Source organism: Nomia melanderi, chromosome 3, assembly GCF_051020985.1.
Source record: "Nomia melanderi isolate GNS246 chromosome 3, iyNomMela1, whole genome shotgun sequence".
In the NCBI taxonomy this organism is placed as follows: Eukaryota; Metazoa; Arthropoda; class Insecta; order Hymenoptera; family Halictidae; genus Nomia; species Nomia melanderi.
The window spans coordinates 7,564,294-7,583,171 of NC_135001.1; the positions used below are offsets into that span (position 1 = coordinate 7,564,294).

The window sequence follows — 18,878 nt, forward strand, 5'->3', positions numbered from 1 at the left end:
CTAAGATTAAAAGGTATCGTTACTATAGAATATCTCCACGATTTCAATGAAATTCCCTTTTATACCTGAAGTCGCAATCTATGAGATTCGATAGGAATGATAATTAAAATCGGCAGTTCCTCGACGAGGATCTTCGGCCGCGATCTTTGCAGACACTGCTCCACTGTGTCCCATCTAGCACCTTCGATATGTAGTCCGCTCACGTAGCAACCCTAAGCGAATTCGAAAGAAAGCAATCAACTATGAAATATTTACAGAATTTATTATCTTCTATTAACTACGATTTCAATTATTTCATCGATTATTTCAATATTTCAATTATTCCTCTGAGCGTAGATAGTAATTATTATCTGAAAATTTGATAAGGTCAAGTTGTCGATGTACTCAGCTTACTTCGATTTTGATAATTTTGCAAATATGTTGTTGGTGAAATAATTCTGAATAATTCTTTCCTTTATATGTTGTTAACGGAATGCTTTAGTTTCCGAGATAATCGCAAAAAACTTTTGCTACTACTTAGATTTTTAAATTATTCACATGATTGTTAATTTTGATGCAATTTACCTGATCCGGTCTCTCCTCCACTTGTTCCGGCCTGATATACCTGGATACAGCGGTGTAGGTGAGCGAACGATCCAGAGACCAACTGTTCCTGCGACAAGCCATCTGCACAAGGGCTGCTAAATAAGTTTCCGGTATGTGCAAGCCACTCAACCAGAGAACTATCGGCTCGTTTCCCCCGGCCTGAAACATTTTCGAACCTGTTGCTCGCAATTATCGCGCGACTTCAATCGCTTTATTCCTTTTAATACATATTGTATTTCCGCGTCACACAGATAAAAGCATTTAAAACTACAACAATACCTATAGCAGCGTCAATTATATTACGCTTTCACTTACCACGATATAATTTATTTCAAATCGTTACTATTCACTTTTCACTAGAATCATAAATTTTCTTTAAGTAATCACAAGACTGTGGATTTTTTTCAGAAATTTCAATTTCTATAAACATAATTAAGAAAATAGAATTATGATAAAAAATGGCTTCTGCTACCAAACGTTATAAAAAGCATTGTACTTAAGACATTTTGCATATTCCTTTGCACTATATACATTCTACGAACTTTTTCATGTCTAGATTTCTTATGAATCCATCAAAATCACAGTCTAGTGATTTTTAGAAATTCACTGTTCAAAGTTAACGAATTCAATTACAAAAAAGATATATAAAATATGATACATGTAACGTACATCACAAAACATCATACAGAAGTTCTTAATTTAATTAAAAAGTCCTCTATCTTACCCAGCTAGTGTATTGTTGTATCCTCTTCTCGAAGTGCTCTATCCACCCAGCGAGGTTCTTCCTCGTTTCCGGCGCTAATCTAGCCCACTCCGTGGGCAATACGCCGTTATACAAAGCTGTGGAAATATTCTCGAGCGTGGCGTCCATTCCGATCTCACCAGCGATGGCCTGTAACAGCGAGTTGGGCCTGGTGAAAATTTCCAACTTAACGTAAAACGTAAAATTTCCAACGTAAATCAAACTGACAACTATATTATTACTAATATTTAATTCTTAAAGAAAGTACACGAACAATTGACACTAGAATTACCGTACCAGTCAAAATTACTGGTTTTGATCTATTTATTTTGCAATTATTGATGTCTTAAAAGCATTGAATATTCGAAACCATTTTGAAAGTAAATAGTTCCATTGTAATACTATAATGAATATCTGAAGAACTTTGCATTTTTAGCTTGAAAGTCGTAGCAAAAGGCACGAAACAGACGTCAAGAGACACGAGAAAGTTAAAAGAAGGATTAAGGAATATGAAAACCTTTCTCAATTGCCTGAGAGTCCTCTTCATCGTTCGAATTAGTTCGTTGAACCTCTCGAGCTCTTGGAAGAGAACGATCGCGATCGGCGTTACAGCTACTCCGTAAGTTTTCTTCACTTTGTGAATATCATACTCGGCCGGTACTTTTTCCAGTACCTCTTTCGCGATGTTGTCGATGAATTCATCTTTGCTCACCCCTGTGCTGCTCACTTCTATTGTATCAATACAATTCTCTTACCATTACTTTTTATCTTACTTTTATCGTTATTTGAAATCGCTACTTACTCGTTGTCCTCGAGCTTACTAGAATTTTCGTGTGCATCGTTAGAGATTGGATATTTTTTTGAAAACTAAAGTAACCGAAGTGACAAAGAATTTTGCGTTTCGATGACTTAAGATTGAAACGTTTGTTTCTGTTTGATAGTCTATATGCATTGAACTAATTTGAGCATGGATTAAGATTTCTTATTCGTCCGGTCGCTTGTTTCGTAAGAAGTAACTCGGTTTGATTACGCTCGTTAGTTGAAACGTCTACACTACCGAACGAAGTCTTGTTAAAGTTTTACCAGTTTGCGGCTGCAGTTCTATAAGATTGCTCCACATTTCCTTCACCGCCTGGGTGAAGTGCCCAATCTCGGCGTTTGGATGGAGTCCAAAGACCTCCGGTGTGTTCACCAGCGGCAGTTCCTCGATGAACTTCAGGTAATCGTCACGGTCCCCTTCCGACGGTATCACGTAATCAACGTGCTCGTTGTGATAGAAATGGAACGGTTGGAACGTGTCGAACAAAAAGTCACCGAAATATTCGTCCATGTACGTCTGGGACACCCGGCGATCATAGCTGTCGATCACTCGTCCGCCGTACATCACCTGACAATTATTTGTCAAATTATTCGTTTAACATTTTACATTGTAAAATATTATTCAATTAAAAAGAATAAAAAACGACGAGAAGTTCGTACGAAGTTTCGTATAGTCGTGCGAAGTATATTTTGCAAGGAAACTTCTATAATTCGAACATTCTGATTTATTTTAACTTTGGTGGAAATTGAAAATTCTGTATATATTATATAATTGTATAGAGATATTTAAAATTTGAATTTAAAATGAGAAATGATGGAATGTTTCGATTGCCAAAGAAGTTTTCTTGTTAATAAAATGATATTTAGACAGCGAATTGGCAAGAAAAAATGAAGTACTTCGCCTATAAGATACTTCAAACTGTTCCAAGGGATCCTGTCGTCGCCAACTTGAAGCGCTTTGGTCAGATAAGTGTCGAGAATAGTTGTGCAAACGTTGAAGTCCGATTCATTGAAGTCGTAGTTTATATTCCACCCGATTTTGTCGTATCTTCTCCTTTCCTGTCGTAGCAATTCCATTTAGAGTCGATTGAAACCACCGAAAAACTGATTAATTCATTCATCGTACTTGCACGACCGCGTGGTAAAAAGCTAACACGTAAATCAAGTGCTTGTATACAGGGTGTTCGCAAGATTCCAGTGTTTCAGAATTCATCTTGAAGTACGTGTTCTCGAGATTCAGCTTCAAACCACTCGGCGGCTCCGTGACCACTACGGATGGTAATTGAGTCTTTATTGTAAAATAAGAAGCAATAACATGACTTCAAAGCTAAAAGAAACTGAGAATCGCTGCGAAGGAGTTTTTGAAGGTTCAACTTTTAAACCACAATAGCGCAAACCTTTAAGACATTGTTGCAAAATTCCAATCGGAAAGTTAGGGGTCGGGTCAGTTGTGAGCCAGAGACGAAAATCTGGATGAGGCTTCCCAATGTTTTCTAGAAGTTTCTCCAATTCTCTAGTGAAACTCAAGAGCAAGTGGCAGTTCTGCAACATCAGCCATTGTCCTCTGGTCACTGCTACCTCTAGTAACTCTATCGCAGTCTACAAAATTATGGAAATTTTTCAATTAAAATTGTTTTTCTGTAACAAATACTGATCTGACTGTTGAAAATAAACAACCACGCTGAAGATCAACAAAAATTATCACGGCCAAATAAGTTTCTTAGATTCCTTTAACAATATCGTTTCACAATGATATTCAAATGAAATTCATAAAATCCAAATAAAATTCATAGGTTTCTTACAGCCTCTTGACCTTGACCCAAAGACAGGTACTTGAACTTTCCACCTCCGCATCCATATCCGTCCGCCAGTTTCATTAGTTCCGAGGTTGGGTCGGATCCAGGGCTGAGAATGAAAACCACAGGCATCGTCGGTGTGCTTTGCTCCAGGATCATATCGAAGCTGACGTGCGGCGGGGTGACATACTGCTCGCCCATGATCTCGCTGATGTAGTTGATGATACCGCGATAGACTCGGTCGACGCGGAAACACCGGATCAACATTAGTTTCTCGAAGGGTTTCAGTTTGCTGGAGTAATCCAGAGGGAAATTCACTGATTCTGGAGCGTCTAAATCGTACCACTGACAAAATGAATGATAAGGTGGTTAATAATGCAATAATTAATTAACAGCATTCTTCGATTATACCTTATTAGATTTATTTTACTAGTCACTTGTGATAATAATAATAGGAATAACTAGGATTTAACAAACCACTAAACTACTAACTACTAAAACCAATTATGTTATTAAACTATAATAAAATAATTTCGACCACCATAGATCAATTCAGAGTACTAAAGCCTAACTCACATTCTGCCATTCTTCGTCATCCTGTTGTAGTTGTTCTGGAAGTAGTCCGAACGTTTCTGGAAAGTCTTTGCTCAGCTTCAACATATCCACCCAACCTGTGGTTGGCAACCAGTCTGCGGGGTTTATTTTAGTCGCTTTCTCCAAAGCAACGCTGCCTTTGATGAAGAAGTCTAGTTCCTTCTGCGAAACGTGTCCTAGGCTTAGCTCTAGCCTGGTGCAGATTTGGAACGAGAAGAGGAGCTTGTGCCTCTCGAAGATTCCCGTGCAACCGTAATCGTAAACGTTCTTGGTTAACATGACGATAATATTCTTTAAACGCTTTAGAAGAGTCGGGTCTGGCAAAGCTTTCCTCAAAGAGAAGCCAAAAACCTCGACGTAGCTGATCAAGGAATACTGGTACATCGAGTTCACCATCGCCATATCAGCTAACACGAAGAACAGGATCGCTCCTCTCTTCGCCACTGGCCGGTAGCCATCGCGTAACTTGTTCACATCCGCACTAGTAACTTCTCCGAGATACAACTTCCTCATCACCTCGTCCGCGCTCGACTTCGTGTTCTCCAGAGTCTCGACCAGATCGAAATTGTCCAACATGTTACCTTGATTACTGGCGATCTCGAGCAGCAGACTGTCCTCTAGTTGTTTCAAGAGATTCTTATTCTCGCTGGTCTCGATAATTAGCTTCTCCCGTTGCTCTTCCACATCTGGCCTCTCCGTTCTCACCACCACCGATAGGAGTTGATCTTCTAGACCCTGAAAAAAGGCTCTTTGATAGATAAATAGATATAGCTCTTTTTATTTATATCGATTTAGAATGAAAACTTTTTTACATATTGTCGTTTTTAAATTATTGTAGTTCTACTGAGTAAAATTGAAAGTACTTTTCTTCACTTTTTTATTGGTCCCTCCCACTTCGTATTTCTAGCCACGCCCACTTATGCTCATTGGTCTAACCCCACAATTTCCCTTAGTCCTACCTCCCATTCGATGTATTCGATTTATTCGATCTTCCTCAAGGAGTTACAATAAAAATCCATAAATAACACACCAGTCATTAAAATGATCCTCATATATCAGTATCCACAGCTTGTCTCGCTTTAAAGGAACCAAATACAAATGAAAACTGCGATACTAACCCCGAGCGTCACCATATAATTAATCACAGTCGCTTTCGCGTAAAGTGCTGGATTGAACATGGGATTCGATATCTTCGTGGTCAGATACATCCGGAACTTCGGATCGTAATCGACTTCCTTATCACCGAAGAGGACGAACGTACGACCATTGACGTCTGCAAATTTCGCTCGTCATTTCCACCGAATATTTCGGTGCAACAAAGATCCTTACTTTGAATGTTCTTTGACAGAATGTTATCCAAAACCGGATCAACCTCGTCGACATCTTGGAACAGAACCGGAAGCCCGTACTTAATCGCGAGCTCGACTTGCTTGAGAAAATCTGGATCAGTGAACGAGAGGATCTTCAGATTCTTCTTCTGCTCCCTCTTCTTTATCCAGTTCAAAGCTTGTTGCTGAGGATCGATGCAAACCGGGAATCTGGATGCTTTCATCGTCAGAATACCGTTCTGCACGGACAGTTCATCTGGCGGGAGTCCTTCTGAGGTCCACCTAGAAAAAGATCTCAGTTCGGTATTTTAATCTACAAACATTTTTCTATATAAAAACTCCATTAACAAATAAATAAATAAATAAACAAATTCATAGTGTTCCCCCCAGATTACGTACGTGCTTATCTCAACGTCGCTGCTCAGTTGCGTCTCTAGCTTAAAATTTTCTATCAATGGGATCCCTTTGGCCTCTACACTACCCTTCCAGTCTACATACACCATCTGGTTGCGGTACTCATACGAGAATGGACCGCAGTAGGCGAGGAATCCAGCGGACAGTACACAATTTCCAACGATCATCTCGATCTGCTCTTGCAGTCCCTTCAGTTCTGCTTTCCAGCGCTCGTTCTCCGAAGACAAACCATTGATCAGCTTGTCCGCGGCTATCAGCCGCCTCTGAAGGATGTCTGTCTCCTCTTGGAGCTTCTGCCTCTCCGCCATAGCGTTCTCATACTTCACGTTTAACTCCCCTATAGCTTTCTCGATCCTCTTCAGTTCGCGCTCCTCTCGCTCCAGAGCTTTCCGAGCGCGCTCCGATTCCGCCTCGAGCTCCGTTACTCGATCTATCTTCGGTTTCACCTGAATAATTTATTTCTAACATTGTAGCAGTTCTTTTGTGGTAGTACGAGTAACACATTCTAGAATAATTTATTTCTGAAATTACTGACAGTACAAGATAACACATTGTAGACCTAAGTTTATAAAAAATAACTCTAGATAGCTAGTGTCTTTATGTTTTTAGAAATCAGATTATAGAACAACCTGCCTACCTCTCTGTATACGGCGCAGTAGTCCAACACAGCGAGCACGAACTTGTACAGACCGAAACCAGCCTTGCTGATATTCTGCATCTGGTCCAGTTTTGTACTCTTCCTCAAATGAGCCTTGACCGCTTGCTGCGTCTTCAGGGTGATCTTGTCGCAGTTCATCTCCTGCAGAATCCTCAAGAACGCTGGATCGCTCATCATACCTTTAGCGCCCTTCCAGGAGATGTCTTTGACGCCTCGCAGCATGGCCACGCATTCCGAGACTATTTGCACGGGTTCCGGAGGAGTCGCGAAGGATCTAGAAAGTAATCATGGTATATTTGCGTATTATAATCAAGTTCGTAGCTTTTCGTTTCAAGGGGAATCGATTCTTTATTAGAAATACCACGAACTTCCGTAAGCGGAAAGTACCTGATCTCGGTAATATCCGCCTTCTCTAGCTCCGCGAGAGCCATTCGAGCGGCGTTGAGAGCAGGTTGCGCCTCGGCCAACACCTGCCTCGCTTCCGTCTGTTCTTTATTAATAATTTTCCGTTGGTCCTCGATCTCCCTCCGTTTTTCCTCGCTCAGCTGCTTCTTTTCCATCGCAATATCCGTGCTCTCACCGATAGAGGTGAGCAATTGTTCGCAATTTCTCGTCTGATCGGCTACCTTCACTCGTTGCACCGCTAGGATCTCGTTCAGCTCGGCTAGAGTCACCGAAGCCTCGGCGATCTTCTGCAAACCTGCAAAGTATTATTCTAAAATTCTAGAACGAACTGATTCTTCCTAACATTTATTTTTAAAGAGAATCAATTTCTATTTGTTTGTCAATTCCTGCTAAAATAGACCGTAAGAATTTCAATTTCCATAAACATGTGCGATTTCGCAATCATCGGAGTACCTCCAGCTAATCGATCGCACTGCGAATTTATGTAATCCTTCGTCTCCACTAAAAGGTTCAGGTACGTATTCATGAAATCCAGATAATGCTTCGGCGTAACATAATTCCGCCTGCGCAACTTCGTTTGAAAGTCGAGCGTATAATCGCACACCGTTCTATGCACGTACACCATATGCTCTACCAATCGTTCTCTGTATTCTTGGGGCACGTTCACGATCTAAACACACGAAATGGATCAAAGTAGGACATTTGCTAAACATGAAATCGTTCCGGTGCCAAGTATTCATAGACATACATCTCTGAGGGTAACGTTAGCCACGGCCACTAGTGCTTCCTCCGGCCAGGGGAACATCCAGTCTATGGTGGTGCTGTTTGCTAGGCCAGGGTAATTCCGACATCTCGTTCTCAGCAAATCCCCGGACGGACTCATCGACAGAGCGATTCGTAAATTTGTTATACTAGTCTTCACGAAGTACGACCAAACGCTTTCTCTATACAGAGTATAAGGAAATTTATTAACTTACTCACTTAATAATACCCGGTTTCATCTTCCACCATTGTTGTCTGACTACTTTAATCTATTCTCATCAGTTCATTCCACTAATACTTAATCGTTTTCCTCATCATATCTACTTAGCTTCTCCCAGAATATTCATGTAGTCCGTCCCATCATTGACTCCTCCCACCTTAGTTCTCTCCCATCTCTTTCTAGCTCGTTCCATAACCTTTCTCTAGCCCCTCCCACCGATTCTCATTGATTCAACTCTACCAATCCCCTTAGTTTCCCTCACCAATTCGGTGTATGTCTATCCACAAATTCCAAGTTTATTTACTAAATCTATACTATGTTTTCGAGGCAATGATATAGCACAATTTTTCACCTAGTGACTCCATAGCCAGCCTCTTTAGCCTTGTCCCTGCAACGATTAACAATCTCGTCCTTTTCCTCGTCACTGAAGAGGGATGGCACTACTCCGGTCATCAGCATGTTGTTCACCAGTTCCAAGAAGCTCTCATCCACAATGTGAGAGGACGTGAAGAGGAAAACGATTCTGTTCTCATCTAGCCCAACTTTATTGTAAAGACTCTTCATATCCTCCCGAAACGAAGCTTCGTTGTAACCGCGACTGAGGCTGATCTCGAAGAGCCTGAAGTGCGCTGCAAACGCTGCCAATTTTATCACCGATTTCTTGCCGCTCCCGCCAATCCCGATCACTAAGGCGTGGCCTCGGTGCATCCTGAGCGTACGATGCACCCTGGTCAAGTGCTCTAACGCGTCATTGAACAGCACTATGTGTAATTTCGTCATATTCCTTTCGTTGTAGTCCTCATATATCTATTAAAACATTTATATTTATACTGTGCAAACAGTTTTTGTAACGTTTTAATTGATTCGATAGAATTTAGAGAGTAGAAAATGTATTTAAAGAATGTCTAGTCATAAACATAGTCAGAAGATATGGTTGGATGATGTGTTTGAATAATCAATTGTGCATTGGTAATTAGTTTCACGTTACAGAACACTCATACTTCCAAGAACAAACTGTAGACAGCTTCGTAGTCCAGTAGATCCTCATAGAATCGCGGATCCTCTTCGTTAATGGCGTTCCGGAAGTCTCCGAAAAGCAGGGGATCCCTCATAGCATACGCAATTATCTCGCGTTCCTCCTCCCACTTTTCTTCGATCTTCTCCTTTATATGCGTGGCAACCGCGACCGCGTCCTACGATGTCAAAACTCATCAAATGCACATCAAATGAACGAGGTCTGGATCATTCTTACGTCTTCGTTGATCAGACGATCACAGAACACTCTGCTGAACTCGTTCCTCCAGAGTCTAACGATTTGCTTCGTTGTAGGCAAATAATCTGGATGACTCTGCAAGAGACCAGCGACGATCTTGGATAGATCTCTCATGTTGAATATGTAGTGAAATTTGCTCGGCGTTGGTAACATTTCTGTCGTGATTATCTAGCAAGAGCAAGGTTAAGTTGTTAAATCGAAGACCATGATAATGGTAATGCAGAACTAAACAAACCTCGTATAGTTCCAGTGTAGTTTGCACTAGAGTCTCAGAGATACTTTGCACGTCCTCTTCGAATATTGCCAGGTGTCCATCCAAGATGCTCTTGTAGATGTAGTTCAAGGTCTCTCTCGATGGAACTGTAACGTTGTAAACGGAGAACATGGAGATGAATCTCGGATCCACTTCGTTTCTGCCTCCTCCAGGCTTCCCCATTGCAGCTAGGTAACCTGTAACAAATTACTCACTAACAACCTTACATTCACTAATTATCTTTTTATACGCATCTTTCGAATCCACTTACAGAGGTCCTTCATATATTTTAGATTAAGATCTTTCCCTCGATCGTAAAATCCTCCCATCTCGAAGAGAAACTTGAGTAGAGCGATGGGTTGTTGAGTGCCGTAAGTATCTACTAATGGCATATTCATGTCGTCGATGAAGATCAGCAGCTTCTTCCCAGGCGGTGGTCCAAAAGTTTCCCTGGTCCTCTTTTCGACGACGGCTTCTATGTTCTTCTGCACGTCCATCGAGGTCGTTCTCGACGAGAAATTGATCAAAAGTTGGTTCTGTTCATCGAAACATTGGAATTCTGCCATTCATTAGATTGTTAAATATGAAATGTCAAATTTTTACTTTTTTTAACATTTTCGAATCGTTATTTTTATTATTCTCTATTATCTTTTGTGAGTCATCCGATAAAAAATTCAAACAACCTAATGCATCGTTTGCTATCGTTGAAACTATCCATCGAAACTTACGAACTTCTCTGAGCTCAAGTTACGAAGGATCTCCTGAATAATGGCGGTCTTCGAGGTGCCAGTTTCTCCGACGAGCAACGTCGGCCGATCGAGATTATTCATTGTCCGGATGAACCAAGTGGTTCGCAGGGTGTCGATGGTGGGAACCAGAATCTCCGAGAAGTTCTTTTGCCTGTCATGAACGTAATTAGGGACCAAGGTTTTCCATGGTAACCAGATGCTCTGTTCGACGTCCAGATAATAATCGTACAACAATTTGTACGTGACCGGCAGATATCCTAACGATAAATCATGAATAAAACATATCACCAAATTTTAATCAAGATGTAGATATTAAACATTGACTTCCACTGTAACATTCAATTATATTAGTTAAGAAATGAACAATTAAAATAAAAGAATCAGCTCCAAGAAGATTTTACGTTTGATTTTTTAATTAGAAACGATGATTAACTTACTCACTGTGGCTGGTTTCTCAGGGGTGTCCTGCACGAGCATAAAACCAGCTGTCTTCTTCATGTAGTCATCGAATTCGGGCTTATCTTCGGCGATCAGGGTAGCTCCTAGCGACCAATAACAAGCTTGTATGTACATCGCTTCTAGAATCTCAGGTCTAGTAGTCTTCGGTTCCACTGTCGCGTCTTCGTCTTCCTCGAATTTAACTGACACGTCATTTAAAACCGAAAGTAGACCGTCGAATACGTAACACAGTTGAGTCACCTAAACACGGAAACATAGATTTAAACGGCAACGGTGAAAATAGTCAGTATCGGTCGAAACTATTCATTAAACCTGCATCAGACCGAAACAAGAATTCATCATTACATCGTGCATTAAATGCCAAAGGAAAAGAAGAAAGTATTAAATAAAAAAAGATCCTAGAGAAGTAACCCGTGCTGTAATATTTTGAAATTTCTAAAAGAAAACAAAATAGTACACTTACTTTAATCAACCATCCACAACTAAGGAATATATTATACAACCATATACACAGATAACCATCTGCGCAATTGAAAGTAATTGCCAATGGTCCAATGAGTTTGACGCAATTTAAAGTATACAATAAAGAAAAAGAACTTCGATACGTAACTGTGACATACAAAAAACTAACGAGCTGCGTTTAATAGTTCGATGCAAAGAGTCAGCAAGGTGCGAGACATCAACGAGGCTTAGTCCTCCGTTACTAAAGTTTAATGAAACCCGCATTATGTTTCTAATTGGACATAATTCTCCCTGGAAACTGGAAGTTTCGAATTTATTCGAAAAGTTACGATTCCCATAAAGATCTGGTGTCCGATCGTTAGACGTCCGATCTCCTTTAACAGTCATTATCGCGATCTACTATAATGAGGTGCTAAGTAATGCAGTGAAAAGATCCACGGATTCATCACCGGTGATCTATCGAAAGTATCGCAGCTCGTTTTTTCTTCGAGTTTTGATGGCCATACGCAGCGGAGTTAATTAGCCCGCCGGGGATTTAATCGTTACCATGTTCAGCCCCGTCTGCGGTATGATCATCCTAAGCGGTTTGACCGACTGCAGACCCAGCATGCCGTGTATAATGAGCTGGACCGCGCCGTCCACGTATTTCTCGCACATTCCGGCCAGTTGCTCCTGATCGGATTGGTTCTTGTCGCGGGCCCATTTGTCCATGTATGGCTGGTAGCCGAGGTTCTTCGGATCCACGTAGACCATGCCTGCCCGGGACACCGTCGCCGGCGACGCGTACCGCAGATCGCCTACCTTTTGCGAGTGAGATTCGCTCGATTAGTCGACTAATCGGAGAAGAATATCGCATCGACTTTTAACTCGTCAGTAACATCTAGTTCTCAGTCTCTTTCGGTTTTTCCTCGAATTCTTGTTTCTCCATAGATGGTACTATAATTTGTGATTAATTTAGAATTTCTATATTACTACTATTGTATTATTGACATCTTTTATAGCTAGTTTGAATTCTGAAAACTCGAATAAAAATGATACTTATATAACGCAAAAGTATAAAGGTAGCAGAATCTATGTACCGGCGCCATTCCTAAAGGTTTAATTCTAGAAGTTTACAAGAATTTTCTCGAGGCTAGATTACAAAATTCTAAGAGTATCTTATTATGTTTAAAATATTCTGAAGAAGATTATTAATGATCACCTCAAACAGTAGACTACAATGGTTCAGCATCCTGATCCTCTCCTGATTGGCCAGAGTCAGCAGCTTGTTGTCGTCCATCACGGAGTTCATGTTCTCGATCCACAAGGCGTCCACGTCACCGTCGAAGAGGATGTACCTCAATTCGTTCGAGTCCATTTCTAGAGGTTTGTTCACCTCCCGGAAGATGCTGCTCAGCAGGCCATCCGTCCAGTCGCGAGTCTCCGGATCTAGCACGCCATACAGTTCGATCACTGTGCACGCCTAAACATGTATAACGTTAATTAATATTTTCTGATCGTCCTTTTAGAAGATTCGAGGAGCATACCTTTGGATTTAAGATGTACAATTTCGTTTGCCTGCCCAGGCGAGTGTGAGCTCTGCAGAGAGTCTGGATCACAACGGTCTTGCCACCTCCAGTTGGTCCCACTACCATCGTTGAGTGTCTAGTCATCATAACTTCGTATAGCTGAATCACTTTGTCGATCTAACGATTAGAATTCATTGACATTGGGGTTAGGGAATAGACTCTTTGGTCTGTTTAGATTTTATATCCTTTGATATTTTTATATCCATTTTTGCTGTTACGCCCATCCTTCAAGGTTCATCTTAAATCTCAGGACTTTTGTTGGGGTCTTTTGAACTCACTTCGTCATTTACATAAATTCTAAAAGTCCACTATAGTCTGAGATGGATCCTAACGATCCATCTAGGCTTTAGGTGGATCCTCTATAGTCATTTTGGACCTCACATGAACTTCTAATGACCAAAAACATGTTCAAACGCTCATAGAAATAATATGAAAAATAAATAGTTTCACAAATGAATTAATCTTAGTTATGCATGATTCGGTTACCTGATGATCTAACACAGAATATCCTTGTTCTTCTAGGACCACGTTAACTGCCTCATTGAAGTCAGAGTAGTGGACCCTCGGGCACGAGAGATCAGGGAACAAATCAGCGATTAGTCCCAAGAACAAAGGAACATCGTCGTAAACGAATTTCGGTAGGTTCATGTCCCTCAACGCTCTCATCAGGACTACATTCTCTTCGAGGTCACCGGAAGTTCTCTTCAGCTGGCCTGCCATGTTTAGCACCGACTTAAGAGCTCTCAAACCGAAATCATAATGATTCTGTTTGCTCAGTTGCTCCCGGGCTAGATTGTACAAGACCGTCATCTTCTTGGCCAGAACTTTGGCGGTCAAAAAGCCAGAGCTGAAGAGCTTTATCTGGCAGATCAATTCGTTGTCGGGTACTATGCACACCACTGGCCTGAATAGCGCTTTCACAGACTCCGGAAGTTCCGTGCGACCGGCGTAACCGGGATTCATCGTGATGAATATTCCCACTTTCGTGTCGAGAATTATATCTTGGCCCTCGAACTACCGTCAAACAATATTGATGCTTTTGATCAATTAATTATTAAACTTATTGAAATTAGGATCTAACAGAAACTCTGTTGCGACTCTAATTCTAATGTAATAATTACTAATTCTAACACTAATTCTAATTCTAATGGAATAATATAAAAAATCTAACTTACCCTAAATCTGTTTGCTTTCACCTGCAGAGCGGACCGTATCGTTTGCAGCTGCGTGGAGATCACAGAGAGCACGGATATATCTATACGATTAAACTCGTCGAAGCATCCCCAAGCACCGCACTGAGCCAGCCCGCTCAAAGTTTTCCCTATAGCAACGTAATCCATTCCTTCGCCACAATTTGTCACGATACACAGGAGCCCCAAAGCCTTAGCTAAGTCCTTCGTAGTCTCGGTCTTTCCTGTTCCAGCAGGACCTGGAATAATGAAATTACTCGTAGAAAAGTTAGGTAGTTCATGCCTCAACTATTGAAAGAATACGAATGCTTTCTGTAAAGTATTTACTGGATAAGTTCATGTCATAGTAGATAAACTAAAATAGAAATCAATAGAAATCACAATACGCGCAGCTTCTATAAAAAAAATAAAGAAAAGTCTGTTTAGCTGCTCAGTTGTTCTAATGTAGAATTAACTTTATTACTCGATCCTTCAGTGCAACAGCTTAGCTACCTTCCTATCGCTTTGCCACTGCAGCATTAAATCAAGTTTTTTTCTAGCATTTTTAACCATCTTTACATTGTGTTATGCTAAGCGAATGCATAAAATCCCTTATCTATCGATCGCGTCACCTGCAGGTGCCCCTCCCAGGTGCATAGAAAGAGCCTGAGTAATAGTCAGGTAGATCCTATCGGTCAGAGGTGTGACCACCAGCCTGCCATTGAGACCCATGTACTCGTATCCATATTCGAATGTTCCTGTGCACTGATGCATCCAGATATTGTCCAGATCGTGGACCCAGTAGAACCTCAGCTGACTTTCCCATTCAAACTCCACGGGATCCATGATGCTGTCCCTGACAAAACCTTCCACGATGTCCCTCATGTGAACGTCGATCGTCAGCACCATGTCGAATTTCTTTCTGTCGTTGTTCGTCAATGTATCGCCGCCCATCAATGTTACCACTTCGTTCAACTGATTATTGAGTTGCTTCAAGTACTAGAACAAATGGCATTAATTTATTATTTATTTCTAATATTGCATCAGTTCTTTGGTGGCAATACAAGTAACACATTCCAGATTAATTTATCTCTAAAATTACTACAGCTCTTTCGTGGCAGTGCAAGATAACATATTCTAGACCTTTTGTAAAAAATATGCTCTAGATAGCTGGTGTCTTTAAGTTTTTTGGAATCCAATCAGAATGTTTAGATTACAAATAACCAGGCTACCCTTACTACAACAAATGGCATTAATTTATTATTTATTTACGGCCAATGAAGATTCTATCAGACTACCTCTTTCATAGCGCGTTTCTCCCCACTAGCAATCTTCACGAACACGTTCTCGACCTCGGCGGTCCACCATATTTGATCCGCCGCGAGGATCATCATCCCTTGGAAGTCCAACATCCATTCTGTCCTCGGTCTCCTCACCTAAAGAACATTGTCTTTAATTATCAAGATTAAGCGTTACATTGAATAAGATGTCCACTTGCCAAAGTGATCGACTCCACAAAATTAAAAATAGAATTTGATGAAATTATATACAGAAGGACTAAATACTTTAGCCCTGAAATTTGAAAACTTTTCACCTGTGAACGATTCAAATATCTGTTATTACAAAAGGAACTGTTCAACTAACTTCTTTCAATAATCGTACAATGAACTCACAAAGGTCGAAAAAAAATGTCTACTCGAGCGAATATTCAATTTCACCTTTCCGTAATTGTAGACCGCCTTCTTCGTCAAGTACCGATTCGATTTCTTCATCTCCTCGGTCGCGGCCACCATCCACTGTTCGATCTTCCCTTCAGCTAGTACAGGGTTCCTGAACTCCATCACCTCCTTCTCGCAGGAGATCAACGCGTACGCCATCACGCGATCCATACTACTCGTCTCGAACCTGAATCTATCCAGATTGTCGAACATCTTGCCCACGTGTTCTTGGATAGCGGATGGCACACCACTGCCGAGGATGCTTAACAGCTCGTCATCGCTCAGGAACATGAATCGCGGAAATATGGCGCGTTTCGAGTTCAGATAATCTGTTAGGGACTTTTGGCATTTATCCAGTCCGTGGATCATTGACTCAAACTCTTCCTTTCGACCTTAAATTTGAGAGAATTAGTCAAACGCGAAAAGAATCTCTCTATGAAGAATTGTACTTTCAATGGACTCGGTAATAATTATTGTTTAAAAAAGACACAAGTAGTTTAAAAGATCTTGACGACTTATTGAAATCGAAAAGATTATGAATCAATCTTCTAGCAAAGAAGAAAATTGTATCATTCATTGATAGAGAAAATCTTTTGCAAGTGTAACATATTGAAAAGTAAAAAGCAGTGTTTGCAAAGATATTTTCTAAAGACCAAATATTCAAAAGCTAGGAGAAGTGAACAGTACCCGTGATCATGCAACAGTCAAGAACATTCAGCCTCTTAGAGGTGTCGGTCATGGTTTTCCTGAATGACTTATCGATCTCATCGAAGTTCCTCGCCTCGTCCGGCAATTGTAGCCGGATGTCACCGCCCACGAAGATGCCTTCGAGGTACAACCACTTCCTTTGCAACTGTGTCCACAGCTCGAGCACCTCGGATATTGTGTGCATGATGTTCTCCCACTTCTGCACGTTGCTGAGGAAAGGACCAATGAACTGGGAGGCGGCCATGCCGTTCACGTTCATCATATTGTCCTCGAGAACTTGATTCAGCTCGTCGATGGGACCTAAGATGAAACCTCGGTCTTCGGTACCTGGAGAACGATGAACAAACTAAATACTTCATGAACTGTTTTCCGCTGTTTGGATTTCATCTAGAACCAAAGCTTCACTTGCAATTATACTTGTTACTACAAACATTTGCGTGCGAATGGTTACTAACGGTTATAGTATGCTAATAAAATTAATTATATTCTTTATCTCGACACCAGTAATTGGTAGCAATCGTTGTACTAAATTCGATATTAACTGGGCATTAAGATTTTAATCTTAATCTACTTAGCAGACTACAATAAATTTAGTTAGAATGAAGTTAAAACTGGTTATTCAGTTTCGTCAACGATTTCAAACGGGTTTTACGCTGGGACGTAGTAAATTAAGGGTTTAGAGTAATAGCCGGCGTTTTTCTCTTCATAAGTTTCCCCGCAGTTTCAGCTTCTTCTTTTGGAAAGTGGTCTACGGGTACAGGGAATTATGTAATTTACTACGGACCAGCGACTAGCATACCTTTATAGTGTTTCACGACAGTGAATTGCATATTCTTCCAGACTTCGGCCAGCTCCTTCAAACCTTTCTCTATGGAGAGTTCTTTCACGGCGTTCCTTACAATCTCTTTCGCGATGTCTTGGTACTTTCCCAGCTCCATTGCGAACATGTTCTCCAGAGTGAACCTTCGAGACGTAATTCAAAAAGGTTACTCTTTCACCGTTACCTTCACTATTGCCATTAAAAAGGTGCGATCAGTGCCAGTGATTCTATATTAAACACCTGCACGTTTCACTCACCCCTTCAATATCTTTATCTCATTCCGTTCCATCACCTAAAAGCCTCTTATCTCTTTTTATTAAGATCATATAACTGTTTAGACACCTGTATCGCTATCTACTTTCTAAAACAAAAACGATCCTTTATTTCCTGGAAGCCACTGTTCAAGGAACATCCACGTCGCTTCCTAATCTACACCATATAATTTACCATACAAAATGTATCCTATTTAAAAACAATAGAAACACAAATAAAGGAAATAAATATACAAACAATACAAAAGAAACTCAAGAATATTCTATTGTATCTAAACTAAAAGATTCTATCTAAACAAGAAGTATATTTAAACTAGAAGATTCTCTTCAAGCCGAAGAGAAATTATCTAGTCAACAGTAAGAAAATTCTCATCGACTTTACAATAAAAATTTCAAATATCTATGACAATCGAAAGACTGTACACTGTTCCATAAGTTACACTAATTATCTCTTCCTAACGAAACTCGACCAATTGCATCACTCGATTTTAAGAAAACTAAGTTGTCAGTGATTTTCGTTGAAATTAAATGAACTGTCTTATCGAAATTAAATCGTCATTGATTTTTAAAAGAATTATTTGATCGTTCACTCGTCGTTTAGTCATCGCCGCACCTCTCGAGGTTCATATCGAAATACTGTCCCGTCTTCTTCATCAAGTCTTTCCAGTGTCTCTCCCGCATAGCCTCGTTCTTCAGTTCGATGAACAAGGGCACCGAGTTCTTGAAGTTCTTCATGTTCGCGTCCAGAGCCTGGCCGATGGAGAACTTCCGAATGAATTCTGGCAACCGTCGGAACTCCCTAATGAAATGGTCCATGCCATCGATCAGCAGCTGAGGATTCAGGTTCACCCAGAGCGTTTGGGCCCACTCGTCCCTCGCTTTCTTCTGCTCTTTGTACAACTTGTACAGCAGCTCCATGCCTTCGTAGTCTCTCTTCACGTCCAAAAACACCGAGTAATCGGTCGCCGGAAGATCAAACAGCAATTCCGAGTTGATCATCGCTTGCCTTCTCTCTTCGTGTTTCGCGATCTTCTTACTGTACTCCTAAAATTTCTTATTATTAATAATATACATAATAATAATATTTAATATTTAATATTTGAT

At 40.7% G+C, this 18,878-nt stretch overlaps 1 protein-coding gene across 1 annotated transcript in view; it reads right to left on the reverse strand.

Annotated features, from left to right (window-relative positions):
* Positions 1-18,878, reverse strand: part of Dhc98D (Dynein heavy chain at 89D) — a 30,270-nt gene that overhangs the window by 172 nt on the left and 11,220 nt on the right. The window contains exons 23-57 of the mRNA XM_076365674.1: positions 18,388-18,818; positions 17,482-17,645; positions 16,662-17,009; positions 15,975-16,366; positions 15,555-15,692; positions 14,889-15,255; positions 14,263-14,516; positions 13,574-14,101; positions 13,046-13,204; positions 12,721-12,981; positions 12,066-12,320; positions 11,036-11,297; positions 10,578-10,855; positions 10,121-10,385; positions 9,832-10,046; positions 9,576-9,764; positions 9,325-9,516; positions 8,676-9,130; positions 8,090-8,285; positions 7,795-8,011; positions 7,324-7,636; positions 6,916-7,210; positions 6,264-6,724; positions 5,866-6,146; positions 5,655-5,809; positions 4,519-5,271; positions 3,949-4,287; positions 3,544-3,745; positions 3,273-3,415; positions 3,044-3,205; positions 2,390-2,714; positions 1,845-2,056; positions 1,310-1,477; positions 565-744; positions 66-212 (exon numbers count right to left, since the gene is read on the reverse strand). Of these exons, the coding sequence (XP_076221789.1) occupies positions 66-212; positions 565-744; positions 1,310-1,477; positions 1,845-2,056; positions 2,390-2,714; positions 3,044-3,205; positions 3,273-3,415; positions 3,544-3,745; positions 3,949-4,287; positions 4,519-5,271; positions 5,655-5,809; positions 5,866-6,146; positions 6,264-6,724; positions 6,916-7,210; positions 7,324-7,636; positions 7,795-8,011; positions 8,090-8,285; positions 8,676-9,130; positions 9,325-9,516; positions 9,576-9,764; positions 9,832-10,046; positions 10,121-10,385; positions 10,578-10,855; positions 11,036-11,297; positions 12,066-12,320; positions 12,721-12,981; positions 13,046-13,204; positions 13,574-14,101; positions 14,263-14,516; positions 14,889-15,255; positions 15,555-15,692; positions 15,975-16,366; positions 16,662-17,009; positions 17,482-17,645; positions 18,388-18,818 (9,702 nt within the window). The remainder of the gene's footprint in view (positions 1-65; positions 213-564; positions 745-1,309; positions 1,478-1,844; positions 2,057-2,389; positions 2,715-3,043; positions 3,206-3,272; positions 3,416-3,543; positions 3,746-3,948; positions 4,288-4,518; positions 5,272-5,654; positions 5,810-5,865; positions 6,147-6,263; positions 6,725-6,915; positions 7,211-7,323; positions 7,637-7,794; positions 8,012-8,089; positions 8,286-8,675; positions 9,131-9,324; positions 9,517-9,575; positions 9,765-9,831; positions 10,047-10,120; positions 10,386-10,577; positions 10,856-11,035; positions 11,298-12,065; positions 12,321-12,720; positions 12,982-13,045; positions 13,205-13,573; positions 14,102-14,262; positions 14,517-14,888; positions 15,256-15,554; positions 15,693-15,974; positions 16,367-16,661; positions 17,010-17,481; positions 17,646-18,387; positions 18,819-18,878) is intronic.